A 19,466-nucleotide genomic window follows, 5' to 3' on the forward strand; every position below is an offset into this window, starting at 1 on the left:
TTGTATGACAGGGGTATGTTAATTGATTTGTTTTTGTTTTTAATTGCACAATTAAAATTCAGTTCGATTTGTATAGGAAAAAGTATTAACGGAGAGAAAGAGAGAGAGAGGGATATACAGAATAGAAAGAAAGAGAGAAGAAACAAGAGCGCGTTTTGAATATTCAGTTAGTTTCATTCGATAACTGTAAGCCTGTTTATTTTTATATGTTGAAGTTAATATGGATGATGGGCGTGTGCGTAAAGGGCTGAGTACGTAATGAGAGTTAAGTTCAAAACACAACAACGCAGTGGCTGTTGAATGGAGTGACACGCAATACAGCAGCTGCTCCTGTTGCAGCAAACTTCGAGTGTTAAGTTTAAAACATGATTTGACACGAATATTTTTGTGTAATGCGTTTTTTCGTGTTGTTTTTTTGTGAACGATTGTTTTACAAATACTGAGATACTAATTTTATTTATTAATTCCATGCGCTTCTTGGCTGTGCTTTGTACTTTTTATATGTACTCATCGCAAAATTGTACTAAATCTTAAAGCAATATTTAGTTCCTTTGGTCTCAATGAAACCATTTTAAAAAGAATGTAAGTATACCAAATTTTTACGCAATTTTCCCCCAGCGCACAGATTAATGAACTGCCCAATAATCCACTCACTGATGACGCCGTGTTTTGTTTGCTGCGGCAGGTACAGTCACTGCCACTGCCACCACCACTGCAATGTTGTGTTTTGAGCTTTAATGTTAACCTTTTTTTTCAAGCAAATAACCGAAATATAAAAAAAAAAATTTAAAAAATACACACACACGATTAAATAAGCAGTATTGATTTTGTTAACTATTGCATTTTGTGCAAATGAAATATTTAATTTTATTGTAAATTTAACTTACATCAACAACAACAACAATAACGACAACAACAATAGAACAACAACGACAATGACAATAACGCACGTCTATTGATTCCATCAACGTATTTACAGATATAAAGTATAATATTTTTCATAATTCGCATTTTTATTTTCTTTTAATCCTTAAAACTTAAAACTAATTGTGTGAAAAGTGAAAAAGTGTATACTTGTGTAATGTAAAATACAATATTTTGCAGTGCCTATTAATTTCAAAATACATATGTATATTAATTGATTGTTTTTATTATTAAGTTTTGATTGTCTGTTGGAAATTTTAAGTTTCTTCTATGCTGTTAATTTGTGTTTCAAAAATGACATTATATTAATATTTTTTTTATGTATTTTTTGTAATGTTGTTAACAACAACTTCTTACGTTCCTATCGATGAAGCCATAACAAATAAAGGATGGTTTTTTAGACATATAGCAATTTTCCAAAGTTGTCTGTCAAGTCAGCTGTTGAGATAAACAAATAATTATGGCTTTTTTGTTCAGCTGCTCGGGCAAATAACCATGCAAAGACTTAAGATCTGATTAATGCTCCATACCACTTGGTATAAATTTTACACTGTCAGTTAAAAATCCGTAGAACGCATTTCGTAGATGGCTGATTGCCCGGAAATTGGCACAACTTAAAATCGTATTATTACTGGGTTGGGAACTAAGTAATTGCGGATTTCACTCATAGATAGCTTCAGTTGAATTTTTAGGTTTGCAGACGTAGTACAAATCCAACGGAGAATGTCTCTTTCCAACAAGTGCTACTTTGGACTAAGTAGACAATTGAGTAGTAAAGTCCTCTCTCGACGAACGAAAATAACACTCTACAAGGCTCTCATCATGCCCATCCTAACGTATGGCGTAGAAGCGTGGACGATGGCAACATCCGATGAAGCGACGCTTGGAGTGTTTGAGAGAAAGATTCTGCGGAAGATTTTTGGACCTTTGCACGTTCGCAACGGCGAATATCGCAGGCGATGGAACGATGAGCTGCACGAGCTTTACGACGACATATATACGTTGGCTGGGTCATGTCGTTCGAATGGATACAAACGCTCCGGCTCTGAAAGTATTCGATGCGGTACCAGCTGGTGGTAGCAGAGGAAGAGGAAGGCCCCCTTTGCGTTGGAAAGATCAGGTGGAGAAAACACGAGAAAGAAACGACGTACAAATGTAAAACACATTTTGTTATTTGATAGTTGGCAATTCAGTTGTCAATCAGTAAAAAAAGTTTTTGATCGGTTGCGTAGTTTTCGTTTATTGTTCGTTGAAAAAATGGAAAATCAAAAGGAACATTTTCGTCATATTTTGTTTCTTTATTTCCACAAATGGAAAACCGCATCACAAGCTCATAAAAAGTTATGTGCTGTTTATGGTGACGAAGCCTTAAAAGAACGGCAGTCTCAAAATTGGTTTGCAAAATTTCGTTCTGGTGATTTTTCAGTCTGGCCGTCCAGTTGAAGCTGATGACGCCCTAATCAAAGCAATAACACATACACATACACATAATAAAGAAACGTAATGAAAATGATCCATTTTTAAAACGACTAATAACTGGCGATGAAAAATGGATTGTTTACAACAATATCAAGCAGAAAATGTCGTGGAGTAGGCCAGGTGAACCAACTCAAACAACATCAACAGCTGATATTCATCAAAAGAAAGTTTGGTAGGATTACAAAGGAATTATCTACTTTGAACTCTTACCACCCAACCGAACGATCAGTTCTGATGTCTACATTGAACAACTAACGAAATTAAACAATGCAGTTGAAGAAAAGCGGCCCGAATTGAAAAATCGAAAAAGTATTGTATTCCATCATGGTATTGTAAGGCCACACACATCTTTGGCCACTTGGCAAAAATTATTGCAGCTTGGTGGGGATGTTTTCCCACATCCACTATATAGTCCTGACTTTGCACCATCTGATTACTTTTTGTTTCGATCTTTACAAAAGTCCTTGAATGGTAAAAGTTTCAATAATGATGATGATGTCAAATCGTAACCGATTCAGTTTTTTGCTACTAAAAACCAGAAGTTTTACGAACGTGGGATTATGATGCTGCCTGAAGGATGGCAAAAGGTCATTGATCAAAATGGGGAATACATTACAGAATAAAGTTATTTAATTCCATGAAAAAAATCCGCAATTACTTAGTTGTCAAACCAATATAATATAAATTTATTGATTAATATAAAAAATTTGGAATATAGGTAATGCGATTGTTTTTTTAAGAAATATTGATTTGTACCTACATACATATGACTTTATGCGAATCATAATCAGCCTTAAGTTTTCTGTGCGCAGCTCTAAGAAGTTATGCGAAGTATGCATAATCAGACCTTTATAGCCTAGACAGACGGTGGCGTTAATCGGGATTAAGGATTTAATTCAGAATTGCCTCAGGAATTAAGTGCAACTTCTGCGGATTGACCACTAGACTTAATTCTCATAATTTAAGCGGATTAGGGGAATTTACGATTGAAGCATTGCCGAAAAATGGCATTTAATAGTAATCTACGTATATTTTATGAATGATCGAAATTATTCATAACCGTTTAGTGCCATAAAATTAGCGAGTAATTAAAGCCCATTTTAATACTTTTTCTGGTTTATTGGAAAAAAGTTATATACCCCTAAAAAACACCCGTAGAATGAAAATTTATGATTGGCATATCATACCATAAGCTGTAAATGTAAATTAAGCGGAAATTAGAAATGAAAACTGAAAAATATGTCTACTAAATTTTGTTTTCTCAAACATTTGTGACAATAACACTTTTAAGATAAGAATAAGGAATAATTTTAGATACATACATATGACAGAGTAGTACAAATATTCCGACAAATATTCGACAAAACTATTAAATTATGTCTTCAACCTAAGCATTTACAGCTCCCAACAAATATAAAGTACAAAGTAATGATTGAAGGATTATAAGTTTAAAGGGAGTCAAAGACCGAGAAAATTGGGGAGAGCAAGAGATACTTGAGATTCGATGTAAGCTCGTTTGTTGGTTTATTTATTTCAACTTCGATTCACCTTTCGTTATCGCGTTCTGTATGCACGCGGTCTAGTGAAGCATACCTAATATCAAATGTAAACATACGAATGTAATCATACCAATACATACAAACAAAGCATATCATTTTGACGTAAGCCATACCTACGGTGAAAAATTCAGCTGGGTGAATGCTGTCACCTTAATAAATCCACCTTGGTTGCTATCTGAACAACAACTGATTGGACGAGTGTGTGAATATGTGTGAAATGATCGTGCAGATTGGCTGCCGAATCCACGAGTGACGTGACAGCCAAAGTTCGCCTCACAATTTTCTTTTAAACCATAGCTAAAAAGCAAACCTGGTAATACACGCAAGTAGCAAATCTTGCACGTTAACTTTGTTGATACTTTCACGTGCAAATTTTTCGTTAAGCGAGCGGAGCGCAAGCGAGCAGAGAAGTGGTGAATCGAATACTTCTATACTTGCTGCGAAATCACTATCTGTTATAAAGAAATTTGCATATGTATCTACTTATATATATGTATGTATCTATATATGTATGTATTTATATATATGTGCATTTATATACATATACGGCACGTTTCATAGCTTTCACCAACAGTTTACACAGGCTTCCATAAAGCTAAATAGTTTTAGGGTTCTGTTCCTAAGTTTTTGAAAACAAATAAAATTTATTCATTTCGGTTTTCCAACCTGTGCTATTTGGCGTGCCAGGCTTCATGTGCAGTAAATTATCTTTACTAAATGTTATATTGTTCGCTTGCTGGACGAACGTCATAACCCAAAAACAATTTTTGTGTAAATAAGTGCGTAGAAACTACCATCAGCTCTTTGTTGGGTAAAAACTGTGGCGATTCTGAATGAAAAAGGTCCTTACTTTTACTGAAGGAGAAGTAAATTAAAAATTTTGAAATTTTGATTTTTGATTATTTTTCCTGAATTTTCTATTTTGTTAGTTATGACGTTTTTCCATTAAACGAGCATATGTATGCAAATACATACATACATACATATATTAAACGTTTTAGCATAAATCGAATCAAAACAATTATCAGATGGACATTTTCACATAGATATTGGAATATCAGATTTAGCAAAAATAAAAGTATATAAATAAATTTTCAACAACTGTGCATAAATAAAATATGATATATAAATAAATCCATACATGTAAGCATTCCAATTACTGCAAAAGATGTACCTACATATGTATGTGTATGTTACATTGAAACAAAAATATACCTACACATATACATATATACTTATAAGCGTAAAAAAAATTGAAAAGAAAAAAGAAATAAATAAAACAAAAGTAAAAGAATAAACACACACGCTTTAATTAAGTAATTTTAAGCCATTACAACAACATCCAAACTGCGTTTAGCATCTGTACTATTGCGAGTAGCTATTGCATTGGTGGTGGTGTAATTTGTGTTGCTAGTGATAGTGTTTGTAGTATCTGTTTCATGGTCAGTACCCGATTGCGATGATTGATAACATTCTTTCGATAAAACTATACAAAGTCCAATTGCTAATATCACAAGAGTTCCAAGCACAACACTGACGGCGATTATCCAAATGCGCGGATCGAAATTATCTAAGTCGGGTTGTATAAGGCGTATTAAATCTAAATAAGAAAGGAAAAGATATAAAAAAGAAAGATACGTGGAAAGACGATTTACAAACAATAAAACAACAAAATTAACAAGAGCTACGAGAAATAAAAACCAAAATACATATTCATATATAGTTAGTACGAGTACATATACAGGTTAGTATAAATAAGTATGTCGCATGTTTGTATGTTTATAGTATGAAATACACTTAAGAACTATACACATTCAAAACCTGAAATTACATTTTATTAATGGATTATATAATAATAGAATAATACTGTAAAAATATCAATTGGAGGAGAACTAATTGCAGTCATGTAGTTTTTATAGTACGACAAAAATTCAACAAAAAAAACTGGGTTCCTCGGGGTAAAAGTCAGTTGATATTTAGGCAATAATAGTCGCTGGCCTAGCTGCCTTTTGTTCTACAGACCTTTTCGACTGTTATTCTTTCGAAATATGTAACGAAAATCACAACACAGCTGAAAGTTCTATCGCAAATGCAGGTTGTTTGAACATTTAGAAGGCAAAAATAAAATATTTTTCCAACATAATGTCCCTCAACAATAATTTTGCACCATTTCTGTGAGGATTTTTTGGAAGCTCTGCACAGTATAGCGCGTATTTTTAAGAGCTTGACAACTTAAAACGATAAAATATATTAGTTAGGGGAAAAAGAAATCCATTATTTTCTCGGCAGATGGCTGTAGTGATCGATATCTCGTAAAGTATCGATCCAACAATTTCAAGTTTATGCTCGTTGTCAAGGTGAAATTTCACACTAAAGAATTCTGTACATTTTGCAGTTTGCCTTTGATAAAGGCAAGAAAGCAAGGTGCCGATACTGTAACAGCTAATTACGTGCAATTTCGGTTTGTCGATTCCATTCAGCCGTTTTTGATGTTAAAGAAAATGTCAATAATGTCGAAAATCTAGGTAAAATCACAGAAATAATCAAAACTGGCTGGCATGTTAGTAGTCGTGGCATCGTACAGGAGCTAAATATCGACCATAAAACCATTTGCGCCAAGATGGGTTCAAAAAGAAGTTCGATGTTTGCGTGTCCCACCAATTAGCACCAAAAAAATAATAGGTTAAATTTTCATCTGCGAAGCCTTGGTCAAACGGAATGAAATCGACTTATTTCTTAAACAGATGACAACTGGGGATGAGAAGTGGTTCACATACGCCAATGTTGTGCGAAAATGATCGTGGTCAAAGCGTGATGAAGCAGCTCAAACGGAGGCCAAACCAGGACTAACGGGCAGCAAGGGTCTAATGTGTACTTGGTGGGATTTGAATGGAATCACTTATTATGAGTTGCTTCCAAATGGAAACATCTTAAATAAAGTCTTGAATTTGATGCATAAATAATGGATTTCCTTTTCCTCAAACTAATATACCATAATCTGAAAAAATATCAATATCCGCATCACTCTTTTGTCGCTCTACTGGTATGGATGGTTGCAATAATTTGCTGCAAAACAAAGCTTTTGAAAGAATTTTTCTCAGTAAAGAGTCAAGGAGGTACCTCTAGTATACTAACAGAGAAATGAAATAGAAATATAGAAATTAATCGCTTTAGTTTATCTTAAAACTTGGTTACGATTTCATTTATTTTGGACTAAATTCTATTATGTTGTAATCTGACTAGCTTACAGTTGCGGTCAAAAGAAAGGCAGTGCCTAAAGCATTATGCAACATTGCTTTTTTTCACCAACCGCCATCTGTCAAAGACTAAAAGGAATAACTCCGACTGCCCTAGCCAATACTAATACATACAATACAAAAGGGAGTTAGAGGAGTTCACATAAGAATTATAGCTCATATCTATCATTAAAATAGATATGACTCCCTTTTATGTCGTAAAAAGAAATGTACTTTAAATAATGATTTAATGTTATCAACAGTACTAATTGTCGAAATTTGACAGATGTAATAAGTTGTGAACTAGACACCATGTAGCAACTGCGCTGTTTTGCGCATGCACCTCATTTCTGCCTTAAAAGGCATTATTTCCTCTTTGTATTTGGTATATTGGGTTCTTTCTATAATTTTGACCGCAACTGTATGTCTGTATTTTTAGGTTAGGTTAGGTGAAGTAGCTTTCCTTCGACGCACCTAGGCCAGTTAGAGGCCTCTCGTGATACCACCGGAACTATCCCATCTAAATTTTACTTGGTCCTCTCTAAACCATAGTCTGGCCTTTAAAAAGCTGGTTGTGCCGACTAGTTTGAGATTCTCAAATCCGCAATGTTGTCCAGAAAAGCGAGACCGCGTAATCTCAACCGTCCTCTACACAGAGTCATGCACACGCATAGAAGGTGTTCGACTGTCTCTTCCTCTTCTATATCCTGCCAGCTACTGCCATAGTCATTGGATGGTGCCCGTAATCTACTTACATGCCAGTGCCCAGATACGACACCTCCTACGATTCTTAGATCCCTCCTACTTAATTTAAGTAGACTCTTAGTACGACCCATGTTCCATTCGGGCCACGTTTGTCTATTGCTAGCGCAAGTGTTTAACTGTTTCCAGTTGGAATTAGGAATAGTAATGATGTGTCTGTTTATTAAAAGTTTACATGTGGCCAAAGGCATGGGTATGTCGACCTTTTCCTGACTAATTTGCAGCGATGAGCCCAATCTAGCTAACTCATCCACCTTACAATTAGTTACCTTTAATGATACTATGTCCTGGCACCCAGAGTAGATTAATAGAAAAATAGTGTATACGTATTTTTAATGATTTGTCTTTAATCACTCTTTTACTGTCTTATGATACGTTCACATATATGTAGATTATCTACTATTTCGTGCTTAACTCACAATCCGTAATTAAAAAGCGAGAAAACGAAATCTGAGGTTATAAAATAATCATAGATTATTACGACACTTTTTTAAATACAAAACTGAGAAACGTCAAAGTAAATACTAAATAAGTGGACGCCGGCAAGGAAAACCAGTTTGTAGACATAATTCTAATAAAATATTTTTTAAACATTATTAATTTTTTGAAACCTCAGTAAACGTCGTTTATGGATTATCTCCAAGTTGCGCAATTTAATTAGCTATTCCTTCTCATTGTCTTTTCTTCACGTCGAGAATAATAATTAAACAAACCAAAATTTTCCACCCAAGCAATTTCTATGAAGAAAAACCTTTCACAGCTGATTGTCAATTTTGCAGGTAATCTGCCATATGTGAACGGGTAGATTAATTTTGTGGATTTATTGCTAATTATCGCATACGTGAACGTACTTTTAGACGATTGTTTACATGTTAAGAGGGATTTCAGAACTGCCTGGCTATTGGAGCAGCAGAAGGTGTGACTGCGCTTTTATTTAGCACTAAAGGCTTTCTGAGATTGTCAAGATTTCGGCTTGGAATACGCTGCAATGATCAAGCAAGCGAAAGGATATATTGGTGCATATACAATAGTTTCGGAATATACATCACCTTCCAGTTGATCATTGAGTTCTGAGTCATCAGTATATATACTCATTATTTATCACACCATTTTCCTAGCCCTCTTTTGATGGAAGATGGATTGTATAAGACCTGTCGAGGTATGTATTCACAGTCATTTAATGGCTTAAATTTAAATACATATTTTTTATTATTCTTCTAATCCTTGGTGCTTTTACAAATTTTTTTTTGTCCTTGTTCACTCCCCTCGGGAGCATAGGGCCTCGACAAGACTCATCTTGCGTTGGTTTCGTTAATCTATTTGATTTCTGACAGGGTAGGTGATTAGCCTGCAGCTACAAAAAATTACCTGCCTTTTAATTCTGCTTAGGGATTTGTTCAAATTATTTGTTTCTTTCAGAATAATTTTTCTTCCTTTGCAATGCAGTTTTCTATAAGTATGTATATCCAGTCTCCTTAAAAACAAAGAGATACGCTACATGGCTTCGATTCGCTTCGATTAGAATTTACTGTTTATTTCCCGAAGGAATAATAATACGTCTTTTTATTCCCTTTTCTGCTTTAATAAGGGTGATTAGAACGAATTAAAAACGGAATCATTTTTGTTTTTTCAAGTACTACTAGAGGAGAATAAATTCTTATTGCACATTTGAAAATTATACGAGACTCTTAATTTTGTAGACGGTCTGCCTAAAACAGTAAATTATTTCACAAGATGAGAAATAGGGGAAATACCTCAACCAGCGACATGGAAAAATAATAAAAAGTATACTTATACATATACATAAATACTGATACATATTTAAAGAAGATCGAATATAATGGACTGCTCCTAAAAGCACAACATTGAATTTTAAACATTCATATTCGAAGGACCTAATATTTTTACGGTTAAATTAACTATATTAAAATAAACAAAATACAAAATTAAAAGGTATTACGAATTTTAGTGGTACAAATGACGGAAAAGGCCCTTTGAAAATTTGTATTATTTATCTTGTATAACTAGTAAGGACAATCACGCACACTCACGCACACATTCTTCAATCACATTAAAGAAGTAGAGTAGAGTAACACCTATACAACTACACACACAGGCAATATTTACTATACCATTACCTAAAAGTCAAGTATATGCTTTTATCAATTCGACGAGTACTCACCCTCCTCTTTGGTTTCGGGAAGTGTTGTCACATTGGTGGTAACTACCTCGCCACTACCCAATTGGTTGTTGGCCCATATTCGAAACTCGTACGTGGTGTTAGGCTCCAGTCGATACACTTCCATTTGTCGCTGAAATAGCAATGATGTTCGGTAATATGGCAATGGAACAAAATGCTCGATATAAATATAGTGAAGTCCGTAATATTACAATATTTTTGAGTCAAATAAATCAGATCAACTCTTATCGAGTGGGTGGCGGCAAATAATGAAATGAATGCAAATATAAATTTGAGCAGGGGAGTAGCAAGGTTACCAATTGCACGCAAACCTCATAGTCAATGAGATGCATGCATTTATAAGCCGGTAATTGTTATTTGTAATGGAAATATTTTAAATAGTTGGTTGCAATATGCAACTGATACGAGTATGCACATAGATATAAGTACATATGCGTGTACCATAGTAATTGCTGGTCAATGCACATATCTACTAGAGCGAATATGGAAGGAACTAAGTAGGGTTATTAAATTCTGTGTCCCTGCATTGGTTGCGTCAATATAGAGTGCTGAAGAAAGAGCGGTTTCTATCGCTCACCAAAAATGTTTATGCCTAACTCCGGTTGGCCATATGGCTCTCTCCAGTGCTCTATTAGTATTATCGGGAGAAGCCGTAGGTTCCCTTTTGAGAGCACCATTAGGTTCCTGCTCTTATTTTTGCGATTGTTGCAAAAAAAACAGGAAACTTAGCAGGTATGTTTGTACTCGATTCGCAAGTCCCATTCCAGATCCCTTAGCCACATTCTTGTTCACTTCCTCTTTTCTCGAACTATCACTACATCCGGGAATCTAGATTCACACTCTGTCGAAGAGATTGTAGAGATCTTTGATATTCTTAAATGCATTTCGAGTTTATTATTACCGAAATGAGGGCAACTGTCTACTAATTTTGCGTGGAAGATTGTAAGTGACTCTTAATAAGAGTTGTTGGGAGAAGATGTTAGAGTCTTCTGTGAGATTGGAATCTAGGTAATACTTTAAGCGTTATCGAATTCTCAGTCACACCTGCCGAGAAAGTGAACGCTGACGTGGTGGCAAAAGTCTATCTCCGTGATCTGGAAATAGAGGTGATCTAAGTCCTCTAGTATATAGATATGCCAGTCGTTGCGCCATAATCACATTGAGCAGATGGGAGCCAGCAAAATGCAATAGGCTAAGGATTAATGATGTACAACTCCTATATATGTACATCCAATAAATAGCCAGGAGTCCTAGTCACCACTCTTTACCAAAGATAATTAGATTAGTGGGTGAAATGGTTGAAGTATCAGTCTGGCACTCCTCAAGTAGCAATAAAGCGCCGTTTTAATACCATTATGAGACATCCAACGGGCAGATATCTGCAGCCAATCAGAGCTTTTGATGTATTGGAGAAGGTTGATGGGATTTAGGTTAGAGCACTGCTGCAGGCTGTCGGAGAAAGGAGTACCTAGTGACTTTAATCTTCCAGCTGCTAAACCCGGACATGTATAGAGAAAGTAGTGAACAGTCTCCTTCTCAGAAAGGTCCAGCTTCTACAATGGGAACTAAATCTTTAAATAAACACAGCTACGAGTTTGGAAATTGAATGACGTGGAGACCATAGAACTTTCTGCGTTCTGCGTTTATTGTACTGGAGCCAAAGGGTTTTCGAAATAGCACCCGAAGATATGGAGCTCCATTTACTCTGAGCTTTTCTAAAAAATAAATTGTGCAATTCCCCTTTAACAACAGTCACGGGAATGCCGGTGACCGGGTAGGAGACCTCTGAAACCAATTTATTCGACCCCTTTCTGGCAAGCTCATCATCAATTTAGTTTCCTTCTACGTTCCTATGTCGCGGAGCCCCGATCAGAGAAAGAGATTTGATCTCCTCCTTACAGGATCTGCACTTTCGGATTGACTATCGGAAAAATATCTCCCTCGAAATTATGAAACTGTCATTATTTTAAGTTTAGTCCATAAAAGTCTTAGTCTTAAATTAATTGTGACTCATTTTACTCAAGGCTGATATTTCGTCATGCTTTATATAATCAGTGGATTTCACATTTCGACACTTACAACATTTGGTGCAATATTAATAGGGTCCATGCGACTCCATTCGTGCTCAAATGTATGGTTGTAGGGTGTTTCATTGTACGATAGATTGCGAAATTCGGCAGTAAAGCTGCGCACCGGGTAACCACCGGAATTATTTTTATTAAAACGCCAGATAAGAAAACCCAAAATTGTTGACGCTTTGAAGTAAAGTTGTGTAACAGGCCCTGGGGGTGTGCGTACGGTCAAATTTACTTTTTCGACTGCTTGATATTCCACTGCTTCCTCTTCTTCGCCTTTGTCTTCTTTCAGCTGCTGCTGCTCAAGAATTAACATTATATCTGTTACGTCTGAGCTTGTGTTCGGTGCATGACTTTGACTAAGCTGTGTAGGCAATACACCCATTGTTTGGGCATCATTTGCTGACGTGGTGGCTTTGTTGGCAATTGCAATTTGCTTCACTGACGATATGTTGGATGAGTCTGGGTCTGTGGTGACGGCGGCAGCGGCAGCGGCGACGGCTATAGCTATTGTGGGCACTGGCATTGGAAGCGATGAGGTAGTTGAAGCATTTGTTGCACTTGCATTCACAATTGTTTCTATTTTTACATCTTCTGACGACGAAGATGATAATGACGTTGATGTCAATATGGATGATGACGCCGATGATGACGAGCCTGATGCTGGCAAAGATGCTGATATTGATTTTTTCTCTTCATTTATTGTTTCTGCATTGGAGTCGGCGGTATTGAGGGTGGAAGAATGTCGAGGCGGAACAGCAGCAAAGCACACATACACACCTCGTTCGTCGGCTGAAATATTGGTGAGCAGCAAAAATTTTCCCGTCTGTAAAATAATGTTTTGTCAATGAAAATGCACAACAGTGGGTAAATATATACATATATATGCACTTATATACATATTTATATGAATATCAATACCAAAATGTACTAAACCCATAACCAACCATTTTCTTACAATTTCTGGAAGCAAATACACCTCACTAAAATTTATAAACATACTCAGGGGATTCCGCTTATCGATTCTTGCTCACTCTATCCATCTATGAGATTCGCGCTTATTTAATTTTCATTGATATGACTTTTGACGATACGAGTATCTACCTACTTTTCTGCCAGAAATGAAAGCAAAATTTTACTCCTTTCAATGAAAATAGGCAACGCCATTACTCTCCCTTTATAAGACTTCGCTTATTAAATAAGCAGAGGCGGGAAATTCTTTTGTGTCTTTTGTGGAGCGAAGGCCTCGGGTGATTTTGTTCAAAATCGTTTTCAATTCATTGAAACAACGGGTGTTTTTTAAGAGCTTGAGAACTAAAAAGTTAATACAAAACAGAAATATTGCTGGAGTGTATTTTTTTATCATAATCTGGCAGATAATTTATTGGTTCTTATTTTTGATATCCGGCGTATGTTCACCGTGGTTAGGAGTTGCAGATCCATTCGATGAGCCCAATTTTCTACTGCATTTTCCAATAAATCTGGCGGTATGGCATCAATGGTGGCTTGAATATTGCAATAAATCGATTGTTAAAAGCACTCTATGGCAAGCTGCGCCGTGTTGTTGGAACCAATTGTCGTCGCTGTTATTACTCTTACTCTCTACATATGTAGTTATCAAAAAGTTAAATTGCAATAAACGGGTTAACTGAGCAGAAAAATATAGCTTACAGGGTCCGGCACTTGAAGTGTAACCAACTTCAGACCGCTCGCGCAGCGGATGTAGAAGCATCAGCTGTCTGTTAGTTGGATTGTTTACAAGCGCGTGGTAGCATTTTGCGAGAGTAAACACAAAGAAAGAAAATCAGTAATGGATTTCAAGCGTAATAGTGTGATTGTATTATACAGTGCACTCGCGGTAACTCGAATAGCCGCTAAGTCGAACGACGTGCTAACTCGAACACATTTTTTCCCCTATTGACTTCTTTGTAACTCGAACAATAAAAAAGCGCTATAACTCGAACAAAAAAACAAATTTATTTGTACACACATTCTTTTCAAACATGTACATTTTGTACATAGATACATATGTAATAGTATATGTATATAAATTATATGTATACTAGTGTATTGTCCATATGAATATTTCGGCGTTAATATCCCGTTAGTTTTCTGGGAACAACATCTTGCATTGACCAAATTGCTTTAAATTTGTCATTTGTAGTATATCAGTGCACGTGAGTAATGGATCGTAAAAGGTTGAAGTGTTTAACATTAAAAGAGAGGGCTGAAGTCCTTAACAAAATTAAACGTGGACGTAGTGTTACTTCTCTAGCGAAGGAATATGGGGTAGCCAAGTCCACCATAAGTCTTATAAAAAATAAAGATAAGGCAATTTATGGCTTGCACTAACGCTACCGGCAACCAAAAGCTTAAACTTCTCGTTATTGACAAAGCAAGAAATCCTCGTGTTTTCAAAAATTTTAACTGTCCGGTGGAGTACAAAAATTCCAAATCAGCCTGGATGACTTCGGCGATTTTCAAAGACTGGTTTCATAATTCGTTCGTGCCGCAGGTAAAATCCAGATTCATTAAAACAATTTTTTTAACCAAGTTAAATGACTTTAATATTTAGGTAAGAAAAAATTTGAAAGATGGGGACTACCTGAGAAGGCTCTTCTTCTAATTGATAATGCCCCATCACATCCCAACGAAATCGAATTAAAGTCCGAGGATGGTTTAATTTTAACTATGTTTATGCCGCCGAATGTGACACCATTGATCCAGCCAATGGACCAAAATGTAATTCGTATAACGAAACTATACTACAGAAATTTTCTACTGGCTTCCATTTTCAACAATCGATCGAAAAATCGATATCGATGACTGTTTTTTTAACATAGCACACTCAATTGATAAGTCGAACAAATTCGATAAATCGAACAGCGCCTGTTTTAATTAGTTCGAGTTATCGCGAGTGCACTGTATTTGGCTGGAAAATCACAACCAACGATTGTTCGTGAGCTCGAGCACCTTAAAGTAAATAATGTTTTTACCTATCGCACCATTACTCGTTACAATGATACTGGTAGCATCGCGAAACGTCATGGACTGCATCTTCACCTGAAATGGTTCAAAAAGTGAAGAGGCGACTTGAACGAAATCCCCGACGAAGTGCCAATCAAATAGCGAAAGAGTTGAAAATATCTGACCGTAGAATCCATCGCATACGGAAAAATTATTTCAAAGTCAAGCCTTACAAGATCCAAAAGGCGCATGATCTCACACCAAAGCAGCAACAAGTCAGACTTTAGAGAGCGCAGGAGTTGCTTCGTTTGGCCGAAAGTGGTCAATTTCCAAACATTGTGTTTTCTAACCAGAAAATTTTTCAAATTGAGCAATTCATAAACTCCCAAAACAATGTGGTTTATTTGGCCGACCGTTTATACCAGAATTTGAGTCATCGACTGGCCACCAGGAGGCAGCACCCGTCACAGGTTTGACCCACTGTAACCGCGTTTTCATCAAGAATGGCCAAAAACAACGTTCAGAACTTCATAACGTCCACAAATTCATCAGACGCAAATCCGATGGATTATTCTCTTTAGGCCATTTTGGAGGGCAAGGTTCGGACTGAAAGATTCACGAGTCTGGAGACACTGAAAAAAGCCATTGTCTGCGAGTGGGCCAAAATACCTGCAAGTCACATTCGGGCAGCTTGCAATTCGTTTCTAGACCGTCTCAAGGACATAGTCAAGGCAAAAGGTGGTCATATCTCGCAAAAGTAAATGGGTTCTTAATTTTGCATTATTTTCACACATTTTTTACTTTGAATTGAATAAAAGTAATTTTCGAAACTAAATTTATTGCCATTTTAATTTATTACACTTCGAGTGCCGGACCCTGTAGATAAAGTAAAATAAAATTCAATAGTATTCGAGATCTCAATGAGTTTATGAAGAGAGCGAGCAACAGGAGCATTGAAGGAATAATTTGTTCTGCATGGATATTTATTCTGGAATGGATATTTATAACGTTACCAATATTACCATTTCCAGAAGAGAGTTACCAATTTCTAGAAGAGAGGAACAGTTAATCCCTCCCCTGATAATATTAAACAAAAAAGAGAACGAAAAAATATCGATCTTCTACTTCTACAGCTAGTTTGAGATTAAATCGAAGTAGGCGAGATTTATAATGACGGGGCAGGATGAGAGAAATTCAGAGAAGAGAGGGCATACTTAAGAAAAACTTTTTAACTCGTTCAACGACGAAATGCTGTAAATTGTAACTTAAAGTACAAGGTGAAGTCCAAAATAAACAAGACTGGCGTCATAAAAATGTTTTTGATGCTATATTTTCAATGAGTTAGTGCGTTGGAAGTTTAATCTCTAACTGACTTCCAGTGAAAGCTTGGTGACATTCGGTACAGTGGAAGCGAAGTTATTGCGCCTAAAGTGTCAGTGTTTTTGTGTCATCCGTACAAAAATGAGTTTCGAACAAAGAGTGAAAGAAAGAAAATATCATATTTTGTTTTAAAATCGGTAAAACGTTTTCTGAAACATTTGAATTGATGAAAAACATTTGAAAAACGAAAACTCCATCGAAATTGTTCGTAAATTTATCAAAAATGAACCGAACTAATCGTTGAAATTCATGGAATCGGAGTTGAATAGCTCCAAAACATCGATTTATCGCATTTTAGCTGATCATTTGGGCTTACGAAAGGTCTGTGCACGTTTCATTCCGCACAAGTTAACTGAGGAACAAAAATTGCTCAGAATTCAACATTCGAAAGACCTCATTAAAGAGGCGAGAAAAGACGAGAACTTCCTTTACAACATTGTAACTGGTGATAAATAGTGGAATGGAAGGCCCGAGTCGAGCGGCTACACCAAGGGAATTGTCCACAAGGAGTTCGTGCCAACGGGCCAAATTGTCAATGCAATTTTCTATCTTAGCGTTTTGAAGCATTTGTTGCATCGCATTCGTCGAATTCGCCCTGAATACCGCGAAGGAGCAAGCTGACATGATAATGGACCATCTCATCGATTCACTCTTGTGACTGATTTTTTGATTAGAATACGCATTTTAACCATCAATCACTCACCGTATTCACCTGATATGTCTCCCTGTGACTTTTACCTATTTGAAAAATTACATTTGGCCATGAAAGGAAAACGTTTTGCGCCCGTAGGGGCCATTCAAAAGGCTTGTACCGACATCCTGAAGGACTTTCCGGTCAATGACCTGCAACACTCTTTCGAAAAGCTTTTATATCCCGCAAAACAGTGTATCGAGGCCAGAGGGGACTATTTTGAATAAATAAACTCGAAGTTATCAGAACAAAGCTCCTTGCTCAGTCTTGTTTATTTTGGGCTTCACATTGTATAAGGGTCTGCAAAGTTCGAGCTATTCCTTCTTATAAAACCAAGTCATCTATTATATAATATATTAGCGTGCCACCGGAATTATAAAACGTATTATACTTGGAAGTACCACAAAAATTCGATTTTTTAAGAATAAAATTAGTTCTGGAAAATATTTATCACATGATAGAATAGTGCACGCTTAAAATGACTGTTCCATATTTTTGTCACGGAATCAAAATAATGAGATTTTCGGAGGTACTTTCAAACTGATCCAGCTCACATAAATCTTAATATTCCTTCGATGAAAAAACAGTTCGTATGTGTTTTTTTTGTTGTATCGAGAGTGATGCTCCCTAATCTGCATTTACGAGTAAGAATCATAAACATTTAGATACTGTTTTTAATTTTCTTGATTTGGATTTACACTACTCGCATGAGAATATATCATATTTGCTCACGATCTAAGTTTTTTAACAGGACATTTTAGGTACTCAACAAATGACCCCTTAAAAGACCTACTATGGTAGACAATAATGGGTTCGAATGTTTTATGAAAACATTTCCATTTCGAAATTTCCATTCGGCTACGGCGGCTGCCATGATAGATAAATATACACTTTATATTACAGTAGTAGTCCAAAATTTAGCGGTATTGCATTCAAGGAATTTAAACTATGGCATCTTTAATTCAATCAAACTTTTCTTATTCATTAAGATAATTTTTCTGAAGCTATGCAAACAAGTAAAAGCGAATCGATTGAAGGTGGTGGTGGTAAATTAGTTGATTTGTTTTTTTTTCTTTCGCTGTGTCCATGTGACTGTCAGCATAGAATAAAACAAGTCGAATTAATTTTTTGTCACCACCTTCAATAAATGTGCCTTGGAAGTCTGTAAACCATTTTGTTTTGGTTGATTAATTTTTGCTAGAAATATGTAAATAAACATTCTCTTGAGTATTTTTTTAGTAGTTGTAATTCCTATATCGAATACATTGGTAATAATAATAAAAAACACTAATAACAGTATTGCAATCATAATAATAAAGTTTCTTATTTACAAATAATTCACAAAAATTTAAATTAAGTCTTTATTTTTGTTCCAGCTTTTCAGGCAAGGCCTACTAGAATAAATACACAATATTTCAGTATGCAGAACACAACCAGCATCTATACAAGTATACATACGTTTTGCGCTTGTGGCTAGTGAACTAATGCGATGTGGAATTTCGTGTTTTCTCGAATGGAAATGATTTCTACCTCTTATCGTTGTGCTGATACCCATAATATGCAAATATACTATATTTTTAACCGCAAGGCTTTACGCCTGCTCGAATTTCGTTGATTCCATTTCAGATACATTGGTGGGTAGATTTATACTTTTAAGCAGCGTGAGACCTCAATTTTTGGAATATGAAAGTGTGCAAGCGCACAAAAACACAACAAGTGCTTAAAGTGCATATAATTACATCGCATGTACGTACATATGTATGTGTGTATATTGCATAAGTTTCCACTCTCTCACCTGTATTATGGTGCTATTGCTACCGCTTTCCTTTACCCACATAACGTTGCCCTCCGCTGTGCAGGGTATGGAGATATTTTTGCCTTTATCCGTCACGTATTCGTTGTACTTTATGGATGACGTCAGAACCGTAAGCACTGCAATGAATAGAAAAAAAAAAATTTTATTTATCACTTGCCTGACTGTAAGAAATCAAGTTGTGCTTTATTTAGAGTTTCTTGTGCAATATTTAAATGTATAAATATTCAATTTGGCGGAGAAATAACTAACAGTAATTGTGATCGGACAATAGTGACATAAATAGTTTTTTATTTGTATGTATCGACTGTGTGAATTCTCTTGGGCCAGGATTTCTTTGAAGTGATATTCGCAATGAAGTCGTGGTAGTGAATTAAGCT

At 35.9% G+C, this 19,466-nt stretch overlaps 1 protein-coding gene across 1 annotated transcript in view; it reads right to left on the reverse strand.

Moving 5' to 3' along the window:
- The window catches only part of LOC128856918 (contactin-2), a 57,832-nt gene that overhangs the window by 4,971 nt on the left and 33,395 nt on the right, over positions 1-19,466 (reverse strand). Inside the window, exons 2-5 of the mRNA XM_054092363.1 lie at positions 19,069-19,205; positions 12,240-13,061; positions 10,143-10,272; positions 5,413-5,562 (exon numbers count right to left, since the gene is read on the reverse strand). Coding sequence (XP_053948338.1) covers positions 5,413-5,562; positions 10,143-10,272; positions 12,240-13,061; positions 19,069-19,205 — 1,239 coding nt within the window. The remainder of the gene's footprint in view (positions 1-5,412; positions 5,563-10,142; positions 10,273-12,239; positions 13,062-19,068; positions 19,206-19,466) is intronic.

Source organism: Anastrepha ludens, chromosome 3, assembly GCF_028408465.1.
Source record: "Anastrepha ludens isolate Willacy chromosome 3, idAnaLude1.1, whole genome shotgun sequence".
Classification (NCBI taxonomy): domain Eukaryota; kingdom Metazoa; phylum Arthropoda; class Insecta; order Diptera; family Tephritidae; genus Anastrepha; species Anastrepha ludens.